Raw genomic sequence first — 21,190 nt, forward strand, 5'->3', positions numbered from 1 at the left:
TTTTTTTTTAGATTGACCACCATGTTTGAAGTGGATACAGACCTTCAGAAAAATGTAGCATCAAAAATTACTGCAGAGCTGTCCTGGCCGTCTATACTTAGTTCACCTCGATTTTTGAGTTTCCCACTTACAAATATAAATAGCTCTTCGGTAAGTATTCAGAGTGACACTGCTTTTGGAATTAGAAAACTTGGTTACAGAATATCTATGCCTTCCTGTAATTAGTAGAAATCCTAAGTTTGACCTTATATTATTTTGTTTTAGGAAGAAAAAATTGTTTTAGAAAACCCAGCAGATGTTCCTGTTCATGTTCAGTTCGTTCCCATGGCTTTGTATTCTAATCCCTCAGCCTTTGTAGATAAACTACTGGAAAGGTAAACCTTGTTTAAGTAATTAAGCTCTCTTCTTAGTGAGAGGTACCCTGACATAATGGATAGACCCTGTCCTCAAAGCCAGTCCTAAGTCCCACCTCTGCCACCTACTAGCTGTAGCTATGTCCCTTAACCTCAAGGGGCCTGGAGCAATTCCCTAAAGCTATGAATGGCAAAGGTGCTGACCTGCATTATTAGAGGGAATTTTCTTACTCAAAAGTTCCCTTTACCAAGAGAAATCATAGGCCTATATCCATGACTCTATCCCTATATAGTAGTATTGGAACTCTTTGGGGAAATTTAGTACTGTATTGAAAGTAAAGGAAGCAGGTGTTGATTAGAGGGATAAAATTAACTTAAATACAGTACAGGGTAAAGAACACTTAATTTGTAGTCATATGGCCTGGGTTCAGCTCTCATCTCTGCTCTTTACTAGTTTTATAACCTTGGGCCTCAGTTTCCTATTACCTCCAGTGTGCCCTTCAGCTCTAAAGATGTGGTCCTATGTTCTTTTTAAATATTTTTGTTTTGTTTTGGGGTTTTTTGGCGGGGTGGTGAGGGTTAAGTGACTTGCCCAGGGTCACACAGCTAGTGTCAAGTGTCTATGTCTGGATTTGAACTCAGGGCCTCCTGAATCTAGGGCTGGTGCTTTATCCACTGCACCACCTAGCTGCCCCCTTGGTCCTATGTTCTACTGGAACTTTTAGGCGGAGGCCAAAAAATGTGATAGAAATGTCTACCTGAATCTGTCAAGAAATATAAGAGCAAGTCTCAAATTTGGCAGTTTTATATTTTTATTAATCTGCAATATCTGTCCTACAAATAAAATAGATATTTGGAAGTGTGAGCTTAATAAATAGTTCTTCATTTGAAGTTGTTGTATTATGATGCTATTTATAAAGTAATGTGTATTTTTATTTTAGGTTTAACTTGAGTAAAATGGCAAATCTAGATTTGAGAACATTAGAATTCCAAGTCTTCAGAAACTGTGTAAGTCTTTAACATTCATAAGAAAATTCTAAGAAAATCAAAGTATCTGGGGTTGCTACACAACATGTAAGAGAAAAATATTATTGGTCTTAAAGTGAACTAAAGAAATTAAGAAACAAGGATAAATTTATAAACTAATGAGCGGGAAAGACTAGATAGTAATTACATGAGGGTAGAATGTAGTAATCTTTTATGTCACTATCTTGAAGAAAAATGCAATGTTGAAGACTTAGGGAAAACATCAAGTACCATGGGAATTGCTGGTTAGATGGATCCATTTATATATTTCTCATTTAAATTAATTAAAAATTAGAAGTTAGATTAGTAAAATATCATCCAAAATTACAGTAAGAAAGTTGTTTGTTTCCTTTCAGAAATTCCGTCTATATATAAAAGTTCATGATCTATACCTGTTTCCTGTTTCATTATTTAAGACTTTGTCTGAAAATTTCTAATATTTCTGTCATACATCACACATTCATATCATACATACAATATATTTTTATGTGTATATCTCTGCGTGTATATATACATACACACATACTTATATATCTTATCTCCATAACTTTAAAACTTTATGTGCCACTAATTCCCAGCCTGAACCTTTTGCATATAAATAAGCATTCAATAAATATTTGAGTGTTCTGCACTGTTGGATTACTATCCCCACAATATGCCTTTGCTCACAGTGATCTCCTCACCTGGTATGTTCCCCTTCTCTACTGAACCACATCTTACCCGTCTTACAACTGGTCGGATATTACCTCTTCCAATAAACCTTTTCCAAGTGCTCTAACTCATAGTAATTTCTAGTGTCTCTGAGCTGAGATAACTACTTAATATACTCAACATGAAGCACCTCAAATGGATCTGAGACAGCACGATACAATAGTCAAGATAGAGGTTCAAAGTCTAGCTCTGCTATTTACTGTTTGTGTGACCTTAGGTGACCTTTTGGTCCTCAGTTTCATGACATAAAAATGAAGAGTTGGGACTCAGTGACACTTAAGGTTCCTTACACCTACATCTATGATATCTACTTCAAGGGAAGTAGGATACCATTGAAGTTGATAGTGATTACCAATTAAACTAGAAAACAATATCTGTGTGCTCTTTTGTTGTGACTTATTTTGTTAATATATATTCATTATGTTGATAGTGATAATATTATTATTAATAATTAACAAGTAAACATTTACATAGCACTTTGATGACTAACATTCCTCCCAGCTCTAGGGTTCTATAATGCTAGATGAAGGAGGCTCTTTTGGCTCTATTTGGAAAGATGTCAAATCTGCTGAAATAGAGTATTTATGAAATAATAATAAAGCTAATATTTATATAGTGTTTTAATGCTTACAAAACAATACACATGTGCTACCTCAGTTGTTCTTCACAAGAACCCTGCAAAGTACGTGCTGTTGTGATCCCCAATTGAGAATTGAAGAAAGTGACAGAGAAGCTTAAGTAACTTGCTTAGAGTCATGCAGTCAAGATCTAGGATCTTGCTGACTCCAGGTCTGGCACTTCAGCCACTATTCTGCCTAGCTGCTGTTGAATATTTTGGACACAATCCATCTGTGTCTAAATATGTAGAGATTTAGATGTTCACTATAAAATTCTCCACCTTCCCTTGTCAGCTAGACAGCATCTGCAAGTATATAATAGTGACAAAATAAATGTTCAGTTGCTAAAAAGTATATAAGTAAATATATTAAGCTGTAGTATAAAACTAATTTTTTAAATCTATTGACTATATTAAAACTGTTTTCTTACTGATTGATTAAAGGGTCATCCATTGCAAAGTACAACTGGTTTTTCTGAAGGACTGTCCCGACATTCTGTTTTAAATATAATTTTAAAACCTGGAGAAAAAAAATCTGTCAAAGTAAAATTTACACCAGTCCTCAACAAAACTGTTGCTTCATTAATCATAATCAGGTATGTCTCTGTGAGAGTTGAATGAATTCTACACTACATATAATTTGTTTCAGAAATGAGTTTGTCATTAAGTCAAAAAATATGCAAAAGGCCTCCCAGGATAGGTCTACAGTGTGATTAAAATCTTTTTCTAAACTACACCCTTTATGTACCTTGTGATACAGTTTGAACAATAAGAAACCCTTGCTGTTTTTATTAAATAAGTGGTAAATTTATAAATTGTAAATTTGGCATGGTTCTTTTTTCATTATTTCAGAATATTGATTTGTGAAATTATCAGTCAAAAAAATATGTAGATTTTTTTAATTTTAAAGAATACATAATTTTTGTTCTTATATAGAAATAATTTAACTGTGGTGGATACACTAATGGTACAAGGACAAGGAACAACTGAAAACATGAGGATTGCAGGCAAGCCTCCAGGTCCAGGAAGTTCCTTACGGTTTAAAATTACAGAAGCATTACTGAAAGATTGTTCAGATAGTGAGTATTACATAAAATTCCAAATGCACACATGGATTGAAACTTTTCTAGTACCTCATCATGAAGTTTGGTATGTTTGTATATGTTGATATGAATATCAACTAAAGATGTAGAAGTCAATCCCTCATTTGTTTTCAAAACTAAAAAATTTCTTTGGATTTGGTCTAGAAATGGCCTTTGAAATTAAGTTTAAATATAAATTGAGTTATGCTATGACAAAATTTCAAATCTTGACTTTTGTGACTGGATTATTTTTGGATTGAAGAATTATTTCTAAGAGAAATTCGATGGGTTTGCTATTATTTAAAATTTCTCTTAAAAAATACCTCCTTGTGAAAATAATCATTTAGTCATTTCATTTTGTAGTATTATTATACTTTAAACCTTAAAACACAATAAAGTCATTTGCTAAATGTTAAAAATCCAAATCACAAAGAGGCAAGAATTCTTCTAAGTCATGATTATTTTTGTCTTGTTTTGTTTAGAGATGAAATTAAAAGAACCAAATTTCACACTGAAGAGAACATTCAAAGTTGAGAATACCGGACAACTTCAAATTAATGTAAAGTCCATTGAAATTAGTGGCTATGCATGTGAAGGATATGGATTTAAAGTTGTCAATTGTCAAGAGTTTGTACTAGGTGCCAATGCCTCTAAAGACATTGTTATATTGTAAGTAATTTCTGGTTAAGTTTAAAAGAAGCATTTTCTCACTAATTGAAGTCTTGAAATGTCCCATAAATGTTTGTACAGTTCATCACTGTATTATAATTAACAGTGGATTTTTGCTGCTTGCGCATAGAATTTGCGTCACATACAGGATCATTGATTTTTCCATCAAGCACAGTAGTAATGTGTGGTATTTCTTCCAGCTGATTGAGTCTCTCTTCTGATTAAATTTTTAAGAGTTGTTTTCTCTCTTAATAGAGGTTAACTTACAACTAGTGATGTAGAAAGACCTGTGTTAAGTATGACTTTTAGTCAGAAGACTTATTTCAGGGACATAAAGTTTGGAGAGAAAAACTCCAACCAGATTACATAGGGCCTGTGATGGCCAGGTAAGAAACTAGAACTTTATTCTTTGAATAGTAGAGAATTAATCAAGGTTTTTAAACAGAATCATATCTATGTAACAGTGTTTCAGGGAGATTGATTTGGTTAGAGGCCCAAAATAAGACAACTAGTTAAGAAATGATCACAGTGGGTCTAGCTTGAATCACTGAGATTCTAGACTACAGCAACAATAGTTGAAAACAATTGAGGAGACCAATTCAAGAGACACAAATAAAGAACAGGCAGGATTTGTCTGGATTCATTACTGTGTTGGACCCTGATAATGCTCTAACTTTAATTCTCTCTCCCCAAACTTCCATGCTATGTTCCTATTAAAAGACTATCATGGGACTAGTTTAGAATTTTAATTGTTAAGTGGTATCATATTTAAAATACATTAATCCTTATTGCTGTCATTCTTTTTTTAGGTTTACACCTGATTTCACTGCCTCCCGGGTCATTCGTGAACTGAAGTTTATAACGGCTTGTGGCTCCGAATTTACTTTTATACTGAATGCATCCCTTCCATATCATATGTTAGCAACATGTGCAGAAGCCTTGCCCAGACCCAACTGGGAATTGGCACTGTACATAATCATCTCAGGAATAATGAGGTACTCTGCCATATGCTTTTTGCAATAGGTTAGAATTTGATGATCATAGGGCAGTAACTAAAAGGAATTTTTCCCACCACCAATTGTCATACATCTTTGATAATTAAGCATAGCGGGGCAGCTAGGTGGTGCCGTGGATAAAGCACCAACCCTGGATTCAGGAGGACCTGAGTTCAAATCCAGCCTCAGACACTTGACACTTACTAGCTGTGTGACCCTGGGCAAGTCACTTAACCCCCATTGCCCTACATAAAAAATAAACAGATAAATGATAATTAAGCATAGCTTTGTCTCTGAAAAAGACATTATCATTTCAGCCCCATTAGTTGGAATTACTAAAATAATTTGTACATAATGATTTTGAAAGAAAATAGTTAAAAGCCAAAAATTTCCCCTCTGTCTTATTTTATTTTTCTTTTACAGAATCTTTTATTGAGAGATAAGCTGGGTTGCTAAATTGATTAGTTAATTTTATATAAAAGAGAAGCAGAAAAAGAATTAGCTAGATCCAAAGCTTCTTTTCAGCAAAAATAAATAAATAAATCTCGTGGAGAAGTCACCCTTAAAATGAACCTTTATCAGAATTCCATTTAATCTAACTGTAAAATAGATATATGCCTTTAATCTTTAATTAATACATAATTTTTTTTGTATATTATCTTTTCATCTCACTCAGCAGAGACCGATAGAGGCAGCATTTTTTGTGCTATAAAATTGATTTACCACCAAGTTATTATGCCTTTGCTTTATTTATACTGTTAAATTTCTTCATTCTGATATTGACAATATTGATTCTACAACTTTTTGGTCCCCTGCAGTGTACTCTTTCTCTTGGTAATTGGAACGGCCTATTTAGAAGCTCAAGGAATTTGGGAGCCATTTCGAAGGCGTCTGTCATTTGAGGCTTCAAACCCTCCCTTTGATATGGGAAGACCGTTTGATCTCAGGAGAATTGTTGGTATTTCATCTGAAGGAAAGTAAGTTCATAGCAGCAATAAATCCTTCCTACATAAATGCTCATAAAACCTGATTAAATGAGATAATATTTGCAAAGAAAATAGCCTGGAACATAGTAGGTACTGTATGGAAATTTTTATTGTTTTCGTTATCGTTGTAAAAGGGGGGAAAAAACCCCCATCCAATTCTGGTTATTAAATTGCTTTTTACAGTGCCATTCAGCTACCAAACACCCATTCCAGAGACAACATTTTTGTAATGTTGGCAAATGTATTGAAAGCCAGTAACTAAAAGCTCACAATTCTTTAGGTAGATAGAATACTTTTGTTGTTTTGGAGATTACCTTCATTTCCATTCGTGATAAATTGACTATGGAAGATCATTATTTTTATTCGGTAATATATATAATATATATTATAATATACAGTATGCCACACTAATATGGAAATATCTTTTGCATGTCTTCCCATGTATAATTGATATATTGCTTGACTTCTCGATGGAAGGGAGAGGGGCTGGAGGGAGAGAATTTGGAACTCAGATTTTAAAGAAAAAAATAGAATGTTAAAAATAAATAATAAAAATTTTTAGAGGAGGAAAAATATGCTATGTATTAATTTCATATGGAAGTGAAATGTTGATTCACCAACTGTTAGACTCCATGCTGTATGTTTTTCCTCCTGCTAAATACTGCTGTACGTTATTAATCAGTAAAGAACTCTGAGCCCTAATTCCTTAGTGTAGTTCTTTTAAAGCAGGAGAACATTTTTGATCCACATGTTCTGATAAGAATTGGCCCTTTTTCAGCTTGAGCAGTCTTGGATCCGACACCAATCACAGTTCCGGTAGGGGAATCTATGGAACGGGAGGTTCTTCATCCAGATCCACTTCAGGAAATCATAAGCACTGTAATCCATCAGTTCATCTGCACAGCAATAGAAACTCAGCTGATGTTGAAAATTTCAAATCTAAAAACAATTCAAACATTACAAGCAGGACTTCTACACAGTCTGCTAACAGAACAGGTACCCTAGTCTTGGATTCAAATTCAGTAACACAGAGTCATACAGCAGGCAGAAGGTCCAAAGGAGCAAAGCAGAACCAGCACCACAGTCAGGTCCTGCTGGAGCAGCACTCCCCACCTCCACCAACAGTGCCTCAACAAATGGAGCATCGTTCCGAAAGCTCCGTGTCCCCTCCACCACTTGCTCACCCTTCCCACCCAGAATGTGCCAGCAATTTAAGACACAGCTCAGAAGATTCAGATATCACCAGTCTCATAGAAGCCATGGACAAAGATTTTGACCACACTGAATCCCCTTCACTAGATGTGTTTACAGAGCAACCTCCATCTCCAATGTCAAAAAACAAAGGTAATCTGACTCTGTCTTTGATGTTAAATTTGAAGAAACTATCATCCCTATAGTTATAACAGGGTAAATTTATCAGTTGATGTCCTTCAACAAGCTTATGCTTTAAAAATAAGATACAGACACCTTGTCTTTTCAAAATATAATCACAAAAGCCATTTTCCTCAACAATTTTAGTTGTTTAAGATTGCTTACTAAAGCAGAAATGTATCGTTTATATACTGTGTTTTGTACTTTAGCATCATACACAGATTGTGTCTTAGCAGGGAAGATTAGGCGTTTATTTAGTGGGTATGTGTTCAGTGTTAAGGCAGCTGGGTATCATGAATAATTCAAATCCAACACCCACCCCCACACAGTACCCCTGACCCTCGCTAGCTATATTATCCAGAGCGAGTTACTTCACTTCCCTGATCTACAGGCAACTTACGTGCTAATAGATGGGCAGCAGTGGTGAAAGCTAACAATCTCAGATTCTTCCCATTATTCTCATGTTTTGAATGATACCTATACTGAATAGTTAAAGTGATACATTCCACATCTTCACTTGAGAAGACAGGGTCTTTCCATTGTCCCTTACTCTTGAATCAAAGGTCTGAGTGAGGTCCTGATTTCAAGAATGAGGTGTGAAAAAAACTATAAGTGGCCATTAATTGTGCTTTGACTTTAAATTGATTTCTGCAGCAGCAGAGAAAAGTGGCAAGAGCATTGGCTCTACAGTCAGGTAGCCTGGGCTCAATTTCCATCTCCAACATGACTTCTGTGACTTTGGGGAAGTCTTTTAACCTTCCTTCATGGGCTTGGTTCCTCATCTATTGAAAAAGTGCTAGAACTATGTGGCCTCTAAGGTCTCTTTCAGCCCTGTGTCTGTGACTCTATGATCCTTCTAAGGAGAATTTCCTCTTGGAAATTTAATACATTTTGTAATGTAATTGTTTTAAAGTAAACTTTTGAATTTTAATAGCAATTTAATGCTATAATATTTTTTCACAAATCATAATCTTTTGAATTTATTTTAGCACATAATTTTATTATTTGTTTAAAATTAAAGAATAGGAATGTACTTCTATTTTTAGTTAAATTGTGCTACAAATTAATCTTAGTCTTTTCTTTTTATAGTCCAGCATGGCAAACATTTCATTGCCTTCTGTCCTGGAGAAAATTTGCCAGTGACATGTTATTATTATTGTCAAAAAAAATCATCTAAAGTAAATAACTAAAATTTACAACCTGGCCATATCACTGTTCTTACAATTCCCATAAGGTAAGGGTTCTTAACTTTTCTGTTCCATGGAACCCTTTGGTACTCTCAAGCCTAGGGACCTCTTCTCACAATAACTTTTACTTCAAAATTCATACATGAAGGAAATGCTAAATTTTGTTTAGAGATTAGTTAAAATAAAGATGCCGTTTTCACAAACCTCTTGAAGTCTCTCCATGTCCTGGGGCTCCCTGAACCACCAAGTTAAGAATCCCAATCTTAAATTACATTATCAGGGGCCTCATCTCTTTGTGTGTACATTCACAAAAGGTATTTGTAAAGATAAAAAGCTTTAGTTAGAAATAGATGAAAAAAAAAAAGAAACAGATGAATAGTGCAAACTTAAAGTAAATGTGAAATTTGAGACTAATCTACAGGAAAAATAGGTTAGGTCCTTGTCTTCCATCTAGAGCCATTAATAATAAAACTATTCTTCTAAATTATAAAATGTAAATGAAGAAATTGTCAAAAGGAGTCTAGAAATTTAATCATGAAACATGTTTCTACACATTATATTAATAATTCTTAAACTCACTGAAGAAAAGAGGTGGTTGTGGTTTTGTAATAAGAAGCCATTCCAATATTTTGTCCATTCATCTCTATTGTTTGAAAATGAAGGGGGAAATAGTTCTCTTTTTAGGTAACTGATGAGTGATCATCATTAAACTTTATATTGATGCCTGGTAGTATTGAATGTCTGTGTGCTATAGCAAAAAAAAAAAAAATCTCTAAACTGGTGGGATAAAGAGCCCTAAATGGGTGACAAGGTTCTTCCACACATGGGCAGGTGACCATGGACAAGTCACATGACCTCTCTTGTCCTTGGTTTCCACATTTGTAAAGTGAGGGAATTGTACTAGATGAGCTCTAAGGTTCCCTATGAGCATTAACATTTTTTTCAATTCTATGACAGCTTTTGAGGAACTATATCTCAGTGGAATCAGGAGTTAAGACCATTACAGTTTAAATATGTTCATAGTTCATCTAAGACATTAAAAACTTGATCCTTTTCTTTACATTGTTTATGTAACAGTAATACTTCTATCTTACAGAAAAAGACTCATGGAGACAGTACCTTTTTCTCATTGTCATAACAGTCCTCAAGCATATCCCTGTCTGACCTCTCCTTTCCTCAACCTACCTCTTGACCCTTTCTCCCTAAAGTATAGGGTAGGGTACCTCCCCAGCAGCTATTTTCTGATGGTCTGTACTTGTTCCTCTCCACAAGCATTGGACTAGTTTACTTAAGACAAAATAGAGAGGTAGCCACCATTTGGAAGGATTTTATCCTGGTATAACATTATTAGGATAACACATTATATTAAACCATGATACTTTGAAGTGATAGAAACAGTATTTATTATGTACTGCTGTGTCTGTATGGTCATGGATAGAACTCAGTAGTGTAGACTACAGTATTAAGCCATATGGTATAGTTGTATGGGTGAAGGGTTGGTGGGCATGGAAACCTCGATTCCAAAATGGGCTTTGGCTCCTAGTTGTGTTTCCATACCAAGTTACTTAAATGCTTCTCTGAGCCTATTCTCTCAACTGTACGATAGAGATTATAATATTTGTATTACCTACCTCACAGTGTTATTGTGAAGAAAGAGCTCTTTAATCTTGAATGTATAACGTTTGTCAGTCATAAAACTGCCTTTAGTCACTGTATTTGTGTTCATTTGTGCAGGTGCCAGCTTACCTAGGTAATGGCTACTAGTAGAGAAGATTGATTCTATGAGATAAGATATTTTTATTACTAAAGGACTACATAAAGTATAAAGTTTTTCTAAGAGTCAGACCTCTATAAGTTTTACTTTAACTGTGATCTGAAATATATCAATGTCAAGGACCTGTGATTTTATTAGTGTAGGAACTCCCTGTAGAACACATCATGATAATCAGTCTATAACTTATGGCCTTAGAGTTACCTGAAGCCAAGAGAGGTTAAGCGACTCAGCCATGATAAAACATTTACGAGGTTAGATTTAAATTATTATATTCCTGATTCCAATTCTAACATACCACTCAATTCAGCTTTACTCATTTCAGTTGATGCTCAGATTCAGATCAACAATCAATCAGTGAGTGTTTATTAAGGACCAAGCTTGGGTAAGGCCCTGTGCTAGAAATACAAGGACAGAGAATGAGGAATTTCCTACTTGTGAGAAGTTTACATTCATTTGGGGAAATAAGTACATGTAAAAATATATACAGCATAAATATGAAGCTAATAAATACAAATATAGACCAAGAATTTAAATACAAGATAGTTTGGAAGGGGGACATTAGCATTTAGGGAGATCAGGAAAATCTCTGTGCCCAACGTGTTGCCTGAGCTACTACATCTTACAAGAGGAAAGGGACCTCGAGGCCACTTGCATTGCAGACAAGAGAAGTAGAGTGGGATGACCAGCGTAAAGACACAAAAGCCACCAGAGGCAGAGCCACAGTAATTGTCCAGCAAGGCTCAAAAGACAGGGGAGGACCTGGCTGTGTAGGGCTTTAATGGCTCAACCAAGCAGCTTGTTCTATCTTAGAGGCAATAGAAGGCTCCCAGAGTCAGCTGTCCCAGAGTCCCATGTTCACTTCTGAGCTTAAGGGAAATGACTTTGGCAATGTTATGAAGGATGGACTAAAGTACAGCGAGACTTAAGGCAGGGAGACTAATTTGGTTGCTGCTCCAGTACTCCATTGGAGAAGTAATGAGGGCCTGAACTATCCTAGTTGTATGGGTGGAGAGAAAGGGTTAGGTGAAGGAAGAAATGGCAAGATGTAATAACTGATTGGATTTACAGGGTGAGAGGGTGAAGATTTCAAGATAAACCTGAAATTATAAACATGGGACACTGGAAGGATGGTGGTGCCTTCAACAGAAATAAGGAAGTTTGGGGGGAAAAGATAATGAGTAGTTTAAAACTTCTCCAGAATATCCACTTTGAAATGTCCAATAGGCAGTTTGGTGATCTGGATCTGAAACTCAGGGGAGAGACTGAAGGGGACTTAGAGATCTTGGAGTCACCTACAGAGAGATGGCGATTAAACCCCCAGATGCTGATAATTTCACCAAGAGAAAGAGTATATAGAGTGAGGAGAGGACCCAGGCCCACTTAATGTGGCCTTTTTGCAGCGTGGTTCTTGTACTTCACTGGTCCTTGACTGAAATTCTCCTACAAGTAGCTACACACCCAACATATTAAACTTTCATATCCTAGGTGCTTTCTGTCCATGTCCTCTTGTCAGGCCTCTGCAGACAGATCACCCGTCCATTGTGCCAAGGGCCTTTTACCAGTGGAGCCAAGTCTATCCTGAGGTTCTCACTCTCACTATGTAACCCATCTTTCTACTGGTGTTATTTTTAGCACTTCAAGTATAATCCTTCTTAAGTTCATTATATTCCCAAATGAAGTCTAACTCCTCCTATTCCTTTTCAATTTGGGGTCCAGTTCATTGTCTATCCACAAAAACTATCTAAGTTATTAAACTGTATGTACTAATAGATCACATCTGTTAGCCAAAAAAAATTATTAAGTTCCTACTATATGTCAGGTATGTGTGTTAAGCACTGAGGATACAAAAAAGAGGCAAAGACAGTCCCTGCCTTCAAGAAGTTCACAGTCTAAAAAGGGAGAAAGCATGCAAACAAATATATACAAACAAGAAGAGTTGGAAAAAGCCAACAAGAAGAAAAAAAATGCCCAGAACCAAAGAGGCCAGTGTCACTGAATCGAATACTGCGTTGCAGGGAATAAGGTGTAAGAAGACTAGACAGGTAGGAGAAACCTAGATTATGAAGGGTTTTGAACACCAAAGAGAGGGTTTTGTATTTGATCCTGTAGGTGATGCTGGCCACTGGAGTTTATTTTCTAAATAAAGAGATCAGTCAACCATGGGCTGGATTTGGACCACAGGCCTTGGTCTGCCAAACCCCAGTCTAGACAATAGGCATTCTTTATCCACTTGGTTTTCCCTGTACAGATAGACTGACAGCTTTCGAAGGATTATGGATTATACTCAGTAGGCTCTGTAGTGCCCTAAATTTGATGAGGTCAGCATAACGTCATTCACTAACAGAGCTATCTCTAGGACCTTACCATCTTTTGGGATTTTCTCATCTCTTTGGATTCTGTGCAGGATGTGCTTCTCTGTGACAGCGGCTGATGCTTTTGGCAAGAATGTCTCTCTGTTCTGTGCCTTGCTTGCTATTAATGATCAGTTTTCAAAGAAAGTCATTTGTGTATAGCTTTAATGTCTTGCCCCCTTACTATTAGTGTTCCTCAAAACACTGGCCCAAGCTCTCCATCTCCACCTCTCTTTTGATGTTTTTATAGGGTCAGTAGCCTTCTGTAACCGATGTCCCCTTCCTTTCACATGGCCACCCTAGTTTAGGCCCTCTTCATCTCTCACATACGATAGCCTCCTAATCGGTGCCTCCCCTCTCCACTTCCATTCCCTCACCAAGCCACCCTCCACGCAACTTTCACGCTAATCTTCTGCTGAGACAGACTTCTCTACTGTGCACAAGAGATCCCCATTCTATCCTGTCTTGTGCCGTGGATTTCCCTTTCTGTCATCTTCAGTCTCTTCCTGCCTATTGGCTGCTTTAATACTGCCTACAAACGTGCCCCTCTCTCCACAAAAACTTCTTATTTTATACATAGATACCTGCTAGTTCCCACCTGTGTCTCTCCTCCCTTTTGTGGCTAATCTCCTTGAGAAGGCTGTCTATAAGTGCCTCTACTATCCGGCTTCTGTGTTCATCATTTAACCCAAATTGCTCTCTCTAAACCACTAAGAGCTTTTTCTCAGGCATGATCCTTCTTGATTTCTTAGCGGCTATCAGTACAGTATCAGGCACCCTCCTCCTCTGCTTGTTATTGTCTTTTCTCTAGGTTCTAATGACACTACTCTTTCCTGGTTCTTCTCCCACCTAACTGCTCCTTTCAGTCTCTTTTGCAATGTCTTCATCAAAGTCATCTCCATTAACCATTATTGTCCCCACAGGACTCTCTCCTGGACGCTTTTCTCCTTCTATGCTGCTCCATTTGGTAATCTCACCCTTCCATGGATTATCATCTCCTTATCTATACCTAACTTCTCTGCTGACCTCAAGTTTTATTCCCTATATTGAACATCTTCAACCGGGTGTTCCTTAAACTCAGCATATCAAAAATTTAACTTATCTTTCTTGTCAGGCCCTCCCCTGTTCCACACCTCCTTATTCTATCAAGAGCACAGCAATTCTCCCAAGTCACTCAGTTTTGCAACCTAGGTGCCATCCTTAACTCTTCACTCTTCCCTCCTCCCCTTCATTTTACCTCTATAACACATCTCACATATGTCCCCTCTGTGTCCTGACACGGTGACCACCCTGGTGAAGGCCTTCATCACCTCATGCCTGATCTAGTGGGTCTCCCTTCCACAAGTCCGTCCCCCCTCCTGTCTATCCTCCACTCAGTTGTCAAAGTAATCTTACTAAAGCAAAGGTCTAACCATGTCGCCCTCGACTCTTAAAACTCCATTGGCTCCCTCTAAGATTGAGAATAAAATCTTTTGACATTCAAATCCCTTCAAAGGGGCAGCTAGGTGGTGCAGTGGATAAAGCACTGGTCCTGGATTCAGGAGGACTTGAGTTCAAATCTGGCCTCAGACACTTGACACTTACTAGCTGTGTGACCCTGGGCAAGTCACTTAACCCCCATTGCCTCCCCCCCCAAAAAAAAAGCCAAAACCTGTGCCCCACCACCACTTTTCAATTCTTCTTACACTCTAAACCCTGCTAGGTATCCTGCAATCCTGTGACCTTGGCCTCCTTGCTGTCCTCCAAATGGGACCTTCTATCTCCTGACTCTGGGCATTTATGTTCGCTCTTCTCCCTACCGGGAATGCTCTCGTTCCTCATCCCTTGGCTTGCAGGCACCATTGTGCATTTCTTTCTTTATACTTGCAGTTCCTACAATAGAAGCTTACATACATAGCAAGGTTGATGAATGTGAACTCAGCTAAGCTGGATTTCATTGAAAGGCTGTACTAGAAAAATTGCCACCTTAATCAGTAAGCTTTACCTGGAGAGACAGTATGCCATAGTGCATAAAGAGCTGAGCTGGCTCTGGGCACTTCCTGGTACCTCTGGGCAGCTGTGGAAGATGAGACATTTCAGAGCAGGAAAGTTCTGCATTCAGAGAGGGGGTTTCTTCCTTGAAAATTCTTTCTACTAGTGAAATCACAAATCCAAAACAACAACAGAAAATAAAACCCAGAAAAGCTACAGTTGGTTTTTGAATACTCTTTCCTCTACCTCTAAGAATCAGGTGAGTGACCACCAGGAGGCTTTCCCAGTCCCCCCAACTCCTAGAGCCTTCCCTCTGCTGTGTATGTATCTATTTCTATATTGTCTCCCCCACAGAATGTAAGATCCTTGAGGCAGACACCACTTTTGCCTTTCTCTGTATCCCTAGGGCCTACAATATGGTTCCTGGCACAGAGCACTTAATGAATGCTTGCTCATTGATCCTTTTTTTTCCCCCCCTCCACAGGGCAGTGAGGGTTAAGTGACTTGCCCAGGGTCACACAGCTAGTAAGTGTCAAGTGTCTGAGGCTGGATTTGAACTCAGGTCCTCCTGACTCCAGGGCCAGTGCTCTACCCACTGTGCCACCTAGCTACCCCTGCTCATTTATTCTTAATGATTAATATCTCTTCAGATATTTTTTTAAGGGGATGATTGTTGTTGTTAAAGACTTAGAATTGGGAGTTTTGTTTTGTTTTCCACAGGGAAAGGCAAGACTCCTCAGCGCAAAGTCAAACCACTCAAGAAACGAGAGGAGAAGGAAAGAAGAGGAAAGGGCAGGCCACAAGATGATGAGCTCAAAGATTCTTTGGCTGATGATGACAGTTCTTCTACCACAACAGAAACCTCAAACCCCGATACAGAACCACTTCTAAAAGAGGTATACAACTACTAATGCACAAAAGATACTTTCTGTAGTGAGGAGGGCACCCATTGTGACGACAATAATGTTCTAGATAAAAAGTAGACTCCACAAATGTCCTAGTATTAGCCTGTTCTTGCCAGTTGGCATCAAGCAAATCATTTCATATAACACACTCTCCATTTCCCCAGAGGAAAATAAGGGACATCTGTTACTCTCAAAGTTGTATTTGAGAGAACAATAGCAAAATAAAAGAGCTCCCACTCTTTTACCTGAAATCTGTAGCTTAAGTAATTCAGGTGTCAAAGGGAGAAACAGAAGGACCACTTTTGTATTTTATTATGTAGTGTTCTTTGTTTGTCAAGAATATTGGAACTGGCCGGTGAAGTCGCTTTTATTTCATGATAGAACACCACAATGATAGTTGCCATAAATCAGAGCATAATTTGTAAGATGGCATACAGTGATTCACAGAAATTAGCATACTATTTTAATTTTGAAATTCAGAATAATACAGTTCCAATTAAATTAGTATTGACAGATTCTTTAATGTCATCAAGAATTTCTATTCCAATTTATTTTAGAAGATTCCCAATGTTATTGGTATTCATCAGTTTTAGTCTATACTGTCTCTTACTTTTCACATCAAGAAGGAAACTGACTTCCAACTTTAACATTTCCTCACATTTATTGTAATGCTTTATGTGCATTCTTAATGTCACCATCATAAAAAGTGGTGACAATTTACACTAGTTATAAGCAAATTCATGAGTTCCATTTTTTACAGCCTTTTCAATATATTTCAGAGACATCTTGATAAATGTTTAATATATTTCAACTCCAATTTTATTGACAAATCATTTGATATTTCCTCAGTCCTTCAACTCTTCTCTCTTCCTTTTGAACATCTTCCCTGTCATTTCCTCCTAACATTAGCCTCAGAAACAGACTGTTTTTCACCTTTGTACTTTTTACTCAAATCATTTCCTCCAGCTGTCTGTTCCATAGAAGTACTTGTTAATAGCTTTCTACAAAGATCCATGCTACTTGCATCACCCTTTTCCTCCATTTTCTTACCCACTAATGTATAAGGTAAACTGTCCCAATTATGATACCTATTTCACCATTGGCGTGTAACTTACCTTCTTCAACTGTCACTTTTCTCATATGGGGGTAAGTCTTTTAGTACCATCATCCATAGCACAACTGTGGAGAAATCACTTTATAAATTTTATCAGTATGTCATCTAAACATGAATTGCTATTGCTGTAGAGCCTTGTATCATTTATTTATTTACACATTGCTTTGTAATATTATTGGGGTTGTGGGGTATGAATTGTGTTCAACTAAAAATTATGCTTTGTGATAGCAGCCATAGATCTCCCCAGGTTCCCTATAAGGTGCCCATTAAATAAATATAATCAAGATATTTATCAGAAATAGGGAAACTGTAAAGGAAAATAGATTTCCCAGCCTATTGTTATCACTTAGCACCCTATAGTGTTGTAGAAATTCACAGTGGTATATCACCTGTTCTAATCCAACTATATCATTAATAGCCATGAGTCATAAAGTTGCAAATTGTTCTGGGATGGGGCTGACTTAGGCCAGTCTCCCAGTAGTCTAGGTTTAATACTACAGACAAATGAGACACTCAGGTCATTCAGCACTTAGCTATAACAGAAGGGTACTCCACAAAGACAGGCATTGAGGATACCTTGTATTGATTTAGCTGAACTCTTACGTTCATTACCCATCTGGTAGAGCTGCTAAACTTCTGACATTCCCCTTCCCCCTCTGTCCATGTGACTGCTTTGTACTCAGGTCAGAAGGAAGTCTGAGTTCTTTGTCTCTTGAACCAACAAAGTTTTAAGGAGTGTCTCTGTATCACTTAAAGAAAATGTTGCATGTTGGGAAGGGGGGCGGGGAAGCCTGAAGATGTTGCTCCTACCAAAAAAAGGCTGTGGGAAATTAATTCATTACGCTAGTCAACTTGGCAGAGGGAGCATTTCAGTATTAGAAAAAATACATTCCATTGTTGGTCCTCTCAAAGAAGGTTCTAGATTTGAATGGTCTTAGGGACAAAACTACTCCTTTACTGAAAGTGTCCCTCAAGGTAAAGATTTTAACATATTACCAAAGGGTTATATTAACTTATATTTTCATAGCCTATACTACTCTTAATGAAAGCAAGGCTTTGTGAATAAGTTACCAACTTGTCCTTTTCTCTGTATATGTGACATTTGGCATTCTCTGTCACTCACCCAACGCCTACCCAAAAAGGAACATTTTCTCTTTGAGAAGCTTGGCAAGATAGAACCCATTCACAGAAGTTGACATGGTCCATTGTAAAAAGATAATGACAGTGGTCATTGTGCTCATAATAAGGGAACAGGTTTATTTGATGATCTTATGTCTAGTCAAACTAAACGGATTATGTGTAAACGATTTCACAGGATCCCGAACGGCAAAAAGGAAAACAAGCTGCGCCTGATAAACAGGGAGGTGAAATGTCTCAAGTGAAACAGAAAAGCAAAAAGCTCTCAGCAAGTGTGAAAAAAGAGACCCCAGCAGATGTAAAACCCCTCAGGTAACATGCACAAGAAAATCAACACGTTTAGACTAACGCTGCTCCAGGCTTGAGGGCCTCCTGGAGCCCTCCGCAAGGTCAGGGAAGTCTGATCACAGCAGAAGATGATAGTGTGTGTGAGTCTTGTCTTTTGGTCTTGTGGTCGCAACTTCTCATTTAGAGAACTCCTGTAGAGAGACATAAGGGATACGGATTTTACATGCTAAGAGGGCACATGGTAATGTAGTGAGGAAAGAGCTCTTGATGTGGAGTCAGAGCTCCTGAGTTCAAATCTCAGCTTTGCCACTCACTACCAGTGGGACCATGATCACGACAGAGAACCTCTGTCATCTTAGTTTGCTCCATCCATAAAAACGAGGCAGTTGATGTATAGGATCTCTAAGGTCTCTGCCAACTCTAAAAATAAGATATTTCTTTTTTTTTTTCATTAAAATCAGACCTATTAATCACTAATCTATTTCTATAAGAAACTTTTTAATACTATAAGATGCAGAGTAGGTATCAAACTGTACTGAAAGGGCATGTTCCTTATTGGAAGCATGTAACACAGATGACCGGTCCAATAAAACACTGATAATAATAATGATAAATGGACTTACTATCAATATTCTTAGATGAACTGTATAATAAATACTGAAGTCACACTACAGGTAATGCCATCCATTATGGCTTGGAACTTGGCACAAAATCTAACAGTATTAAACGCTATTCGAGGAAGTTAGTTAACACTTTCTTTCATTTAAAGTAATAATCACTGTGCTATTGCATGGACTCCAAAGAATATCTAACAAAGCTTCACTGTATTTGTTTTACCATCCTACTGTGCTTACCTTGATCCATAAATCTTAAGATCTCTTTAAAACTTGTCAGTAGAGGGCATTTTAGGCTATTATTTCAGAGCAAAGAACAGAAAAGGAAAATACTAAGTGACATTCCCTTTGTAAAATTAAGTAGAACAAGGTAACTGCATGGTTTCATTTTATCTACCCAACACAAGACCCTTTATTTAATAGGGTCACTTAAACTTATTGATTAGGAATTTTAAGAAGCCAAAAGATTTCATAGTAGAGATCTTTCTGTACTTTGAAAGAGTATAGAATCAACACATAAAACGATTGTCAACCTTTAAACTTAAAGCCAAACTACCACTACAATACCAGGATACATATACAATCCATCCCTACCTTACAAACATACATATGCAAATGTCTGTCTGCCTTACCACTACATACACCCCACCCAGAACTCTGCCAGGTACCTTAGGGCAACTCTCATGGGAGCAGCTATTTAAAGATGCTGGTGGCTGGGAAGCAAAAGTTGAAATGGGGATATCGGGAAGTCTGTGAGCTCTGAAGTGCAAGTCAAGAAGAAACTAAGGAAAATAGCAATACTTCACCTTGTTCTCCTGCCTGAAATTCTACCAATTCAGAGTGCTTTTGGGGAGTTTATAGGACAGTCTGTCATTCACACATTAATCAGAAGTGATTCAGCCCTAGGGCTTTTATCCTAATCTAACAGGCGGCTAGGTGGCACAGTAGATTGAATATCAGCCTGAAGTATGGAAGACTGAAGTTCAAATCCAGCCTCAGACACTTATTAGCTCTGTGGCTCTGGGCAGGTCACTTAATTTTGCTCTCTCCCAGTTCCTTATCTATAAAACGGGAGTAGTAATAGCATCTACTTCCCAGAATTGTTGTAAAGATCAAGTGACATAATAGTAAAGCACTGTGCAAACCTTAAAGTTCTATCTAAATGCTTATTATTAATATCCAGATAAGATTGTTTATCCTGAGGGAATAGTTGTTTTTATTGTAGGGTAGAAGAGGCAAGTAATTTTGAAGCATGGACCACATTGGAGTTAGGACACACTTGGGTACATCCTGCAGGAGTTCACTTAGAGATGCATGGCGTTAAGAAAAGAAAAGGCACCAAAATATTTGCTAGTTCCAACACTGATCTCAGGAAAAGGAAGACATTTCTCCTTTTACTTCTTCTACCATGTAATCTCATGTTTCCACAGGTCAGATTGGTTGAATTACATTAACAGGAGGTTTTGGGGTGGTTTTTTTTACACTATTCCACGAATTCTAACCATCATTTATTACATCATTTCTGTACAACTGTATTTTTGAATTCCAAATGGCTGACTTACAAACACAAGTCCTTCCTAAACTGAGGTCTGCCTGTAAATAGTTGTAGAGTTCATGGAGACAGTCTTTTAAAATGTACATTTTAAATGACTAAATTTTCATTTCTTTTACTCATTTGATACAAAAGGTTCAGCATATTCCTTACACATTTATACGTTATCAAAAGCATCCCTTAAATTTCCTTTAAATCCTTTAAATGTCGAATGACACTCCTGCCCAGGCATTAAAAACAAAGAAGGGATAAATCTGAATCTTACACCCATGATTGCATTTCAGTTCATTGGAGCTACCATATACTCCACCAATGGAAAATAAACAACGCAAAAACCTCCCAACCAAGAGTACTCTTCAGCAGCATACATTGACAAGTGGATCTAAATCACGAAATCCACAGAAAGCAAGAGGTATTGTTCATTTTGATCTTACAAATATCCCTTTTGTGTTTTGATGGTAAAAATAAAAATACTGCTTAGAAGCCAT

The 21,190-nt window shown here is 37.3% G+C and overlaps 1 protein-coding gene across 1 annotated transcript in view; it reads left to right on the forward strand.

Moving 5' to 3' along the window:
• The window catches only part of TMEM131 (transmembrane protein 131), a 225,571-nt gene that overhangs the window by 195,805 nt on the left and 8,576 nt on the right, over positions 1-21,190 (forward strand). The window contains 12 exon segments of the mRNA XM_043993447.1: positions 12-150; positions 265-374; positions 1,295-1,361; positions 3,151-3,302; positions 3,643-3,785; positions 4,271-4,457; positions 5,267-5,452; positions 6,271-6,429; positions 7,217-7,782; positions 15,813-15,988; positions 18,427-18,560; positions 20,987-21,114. Coding sequence (XP_043849382.1) covers positions 12-150; positions 265-374; positions 1,295-1,361; positions 3,151-3,302; positions 3,643-3,785; positions 4,271-4,457; positions 5,267-5,452; positions 6,271-6,429; positions 7,217-7,782; positions 15,813-15,988; positions 18,427-18,560; positions 20,987-21,114 — 2,147 coding nt within the window.

Source organism: Dromiciops gliroides, chromosome 3 (assembly GCF_019393635.1).
Source record: "Dromiciops gliroides isolate mDroGli1 chromosome 3, mDroGli1.pri, whole genome shotgun sequence".
Lineage (NCBI taxonomy): Eukaryota > Metazoa > Chordata > Mammalia > Microbiotheria > Microbiotheriidae > Dromiciops > Dromiciops gliroides.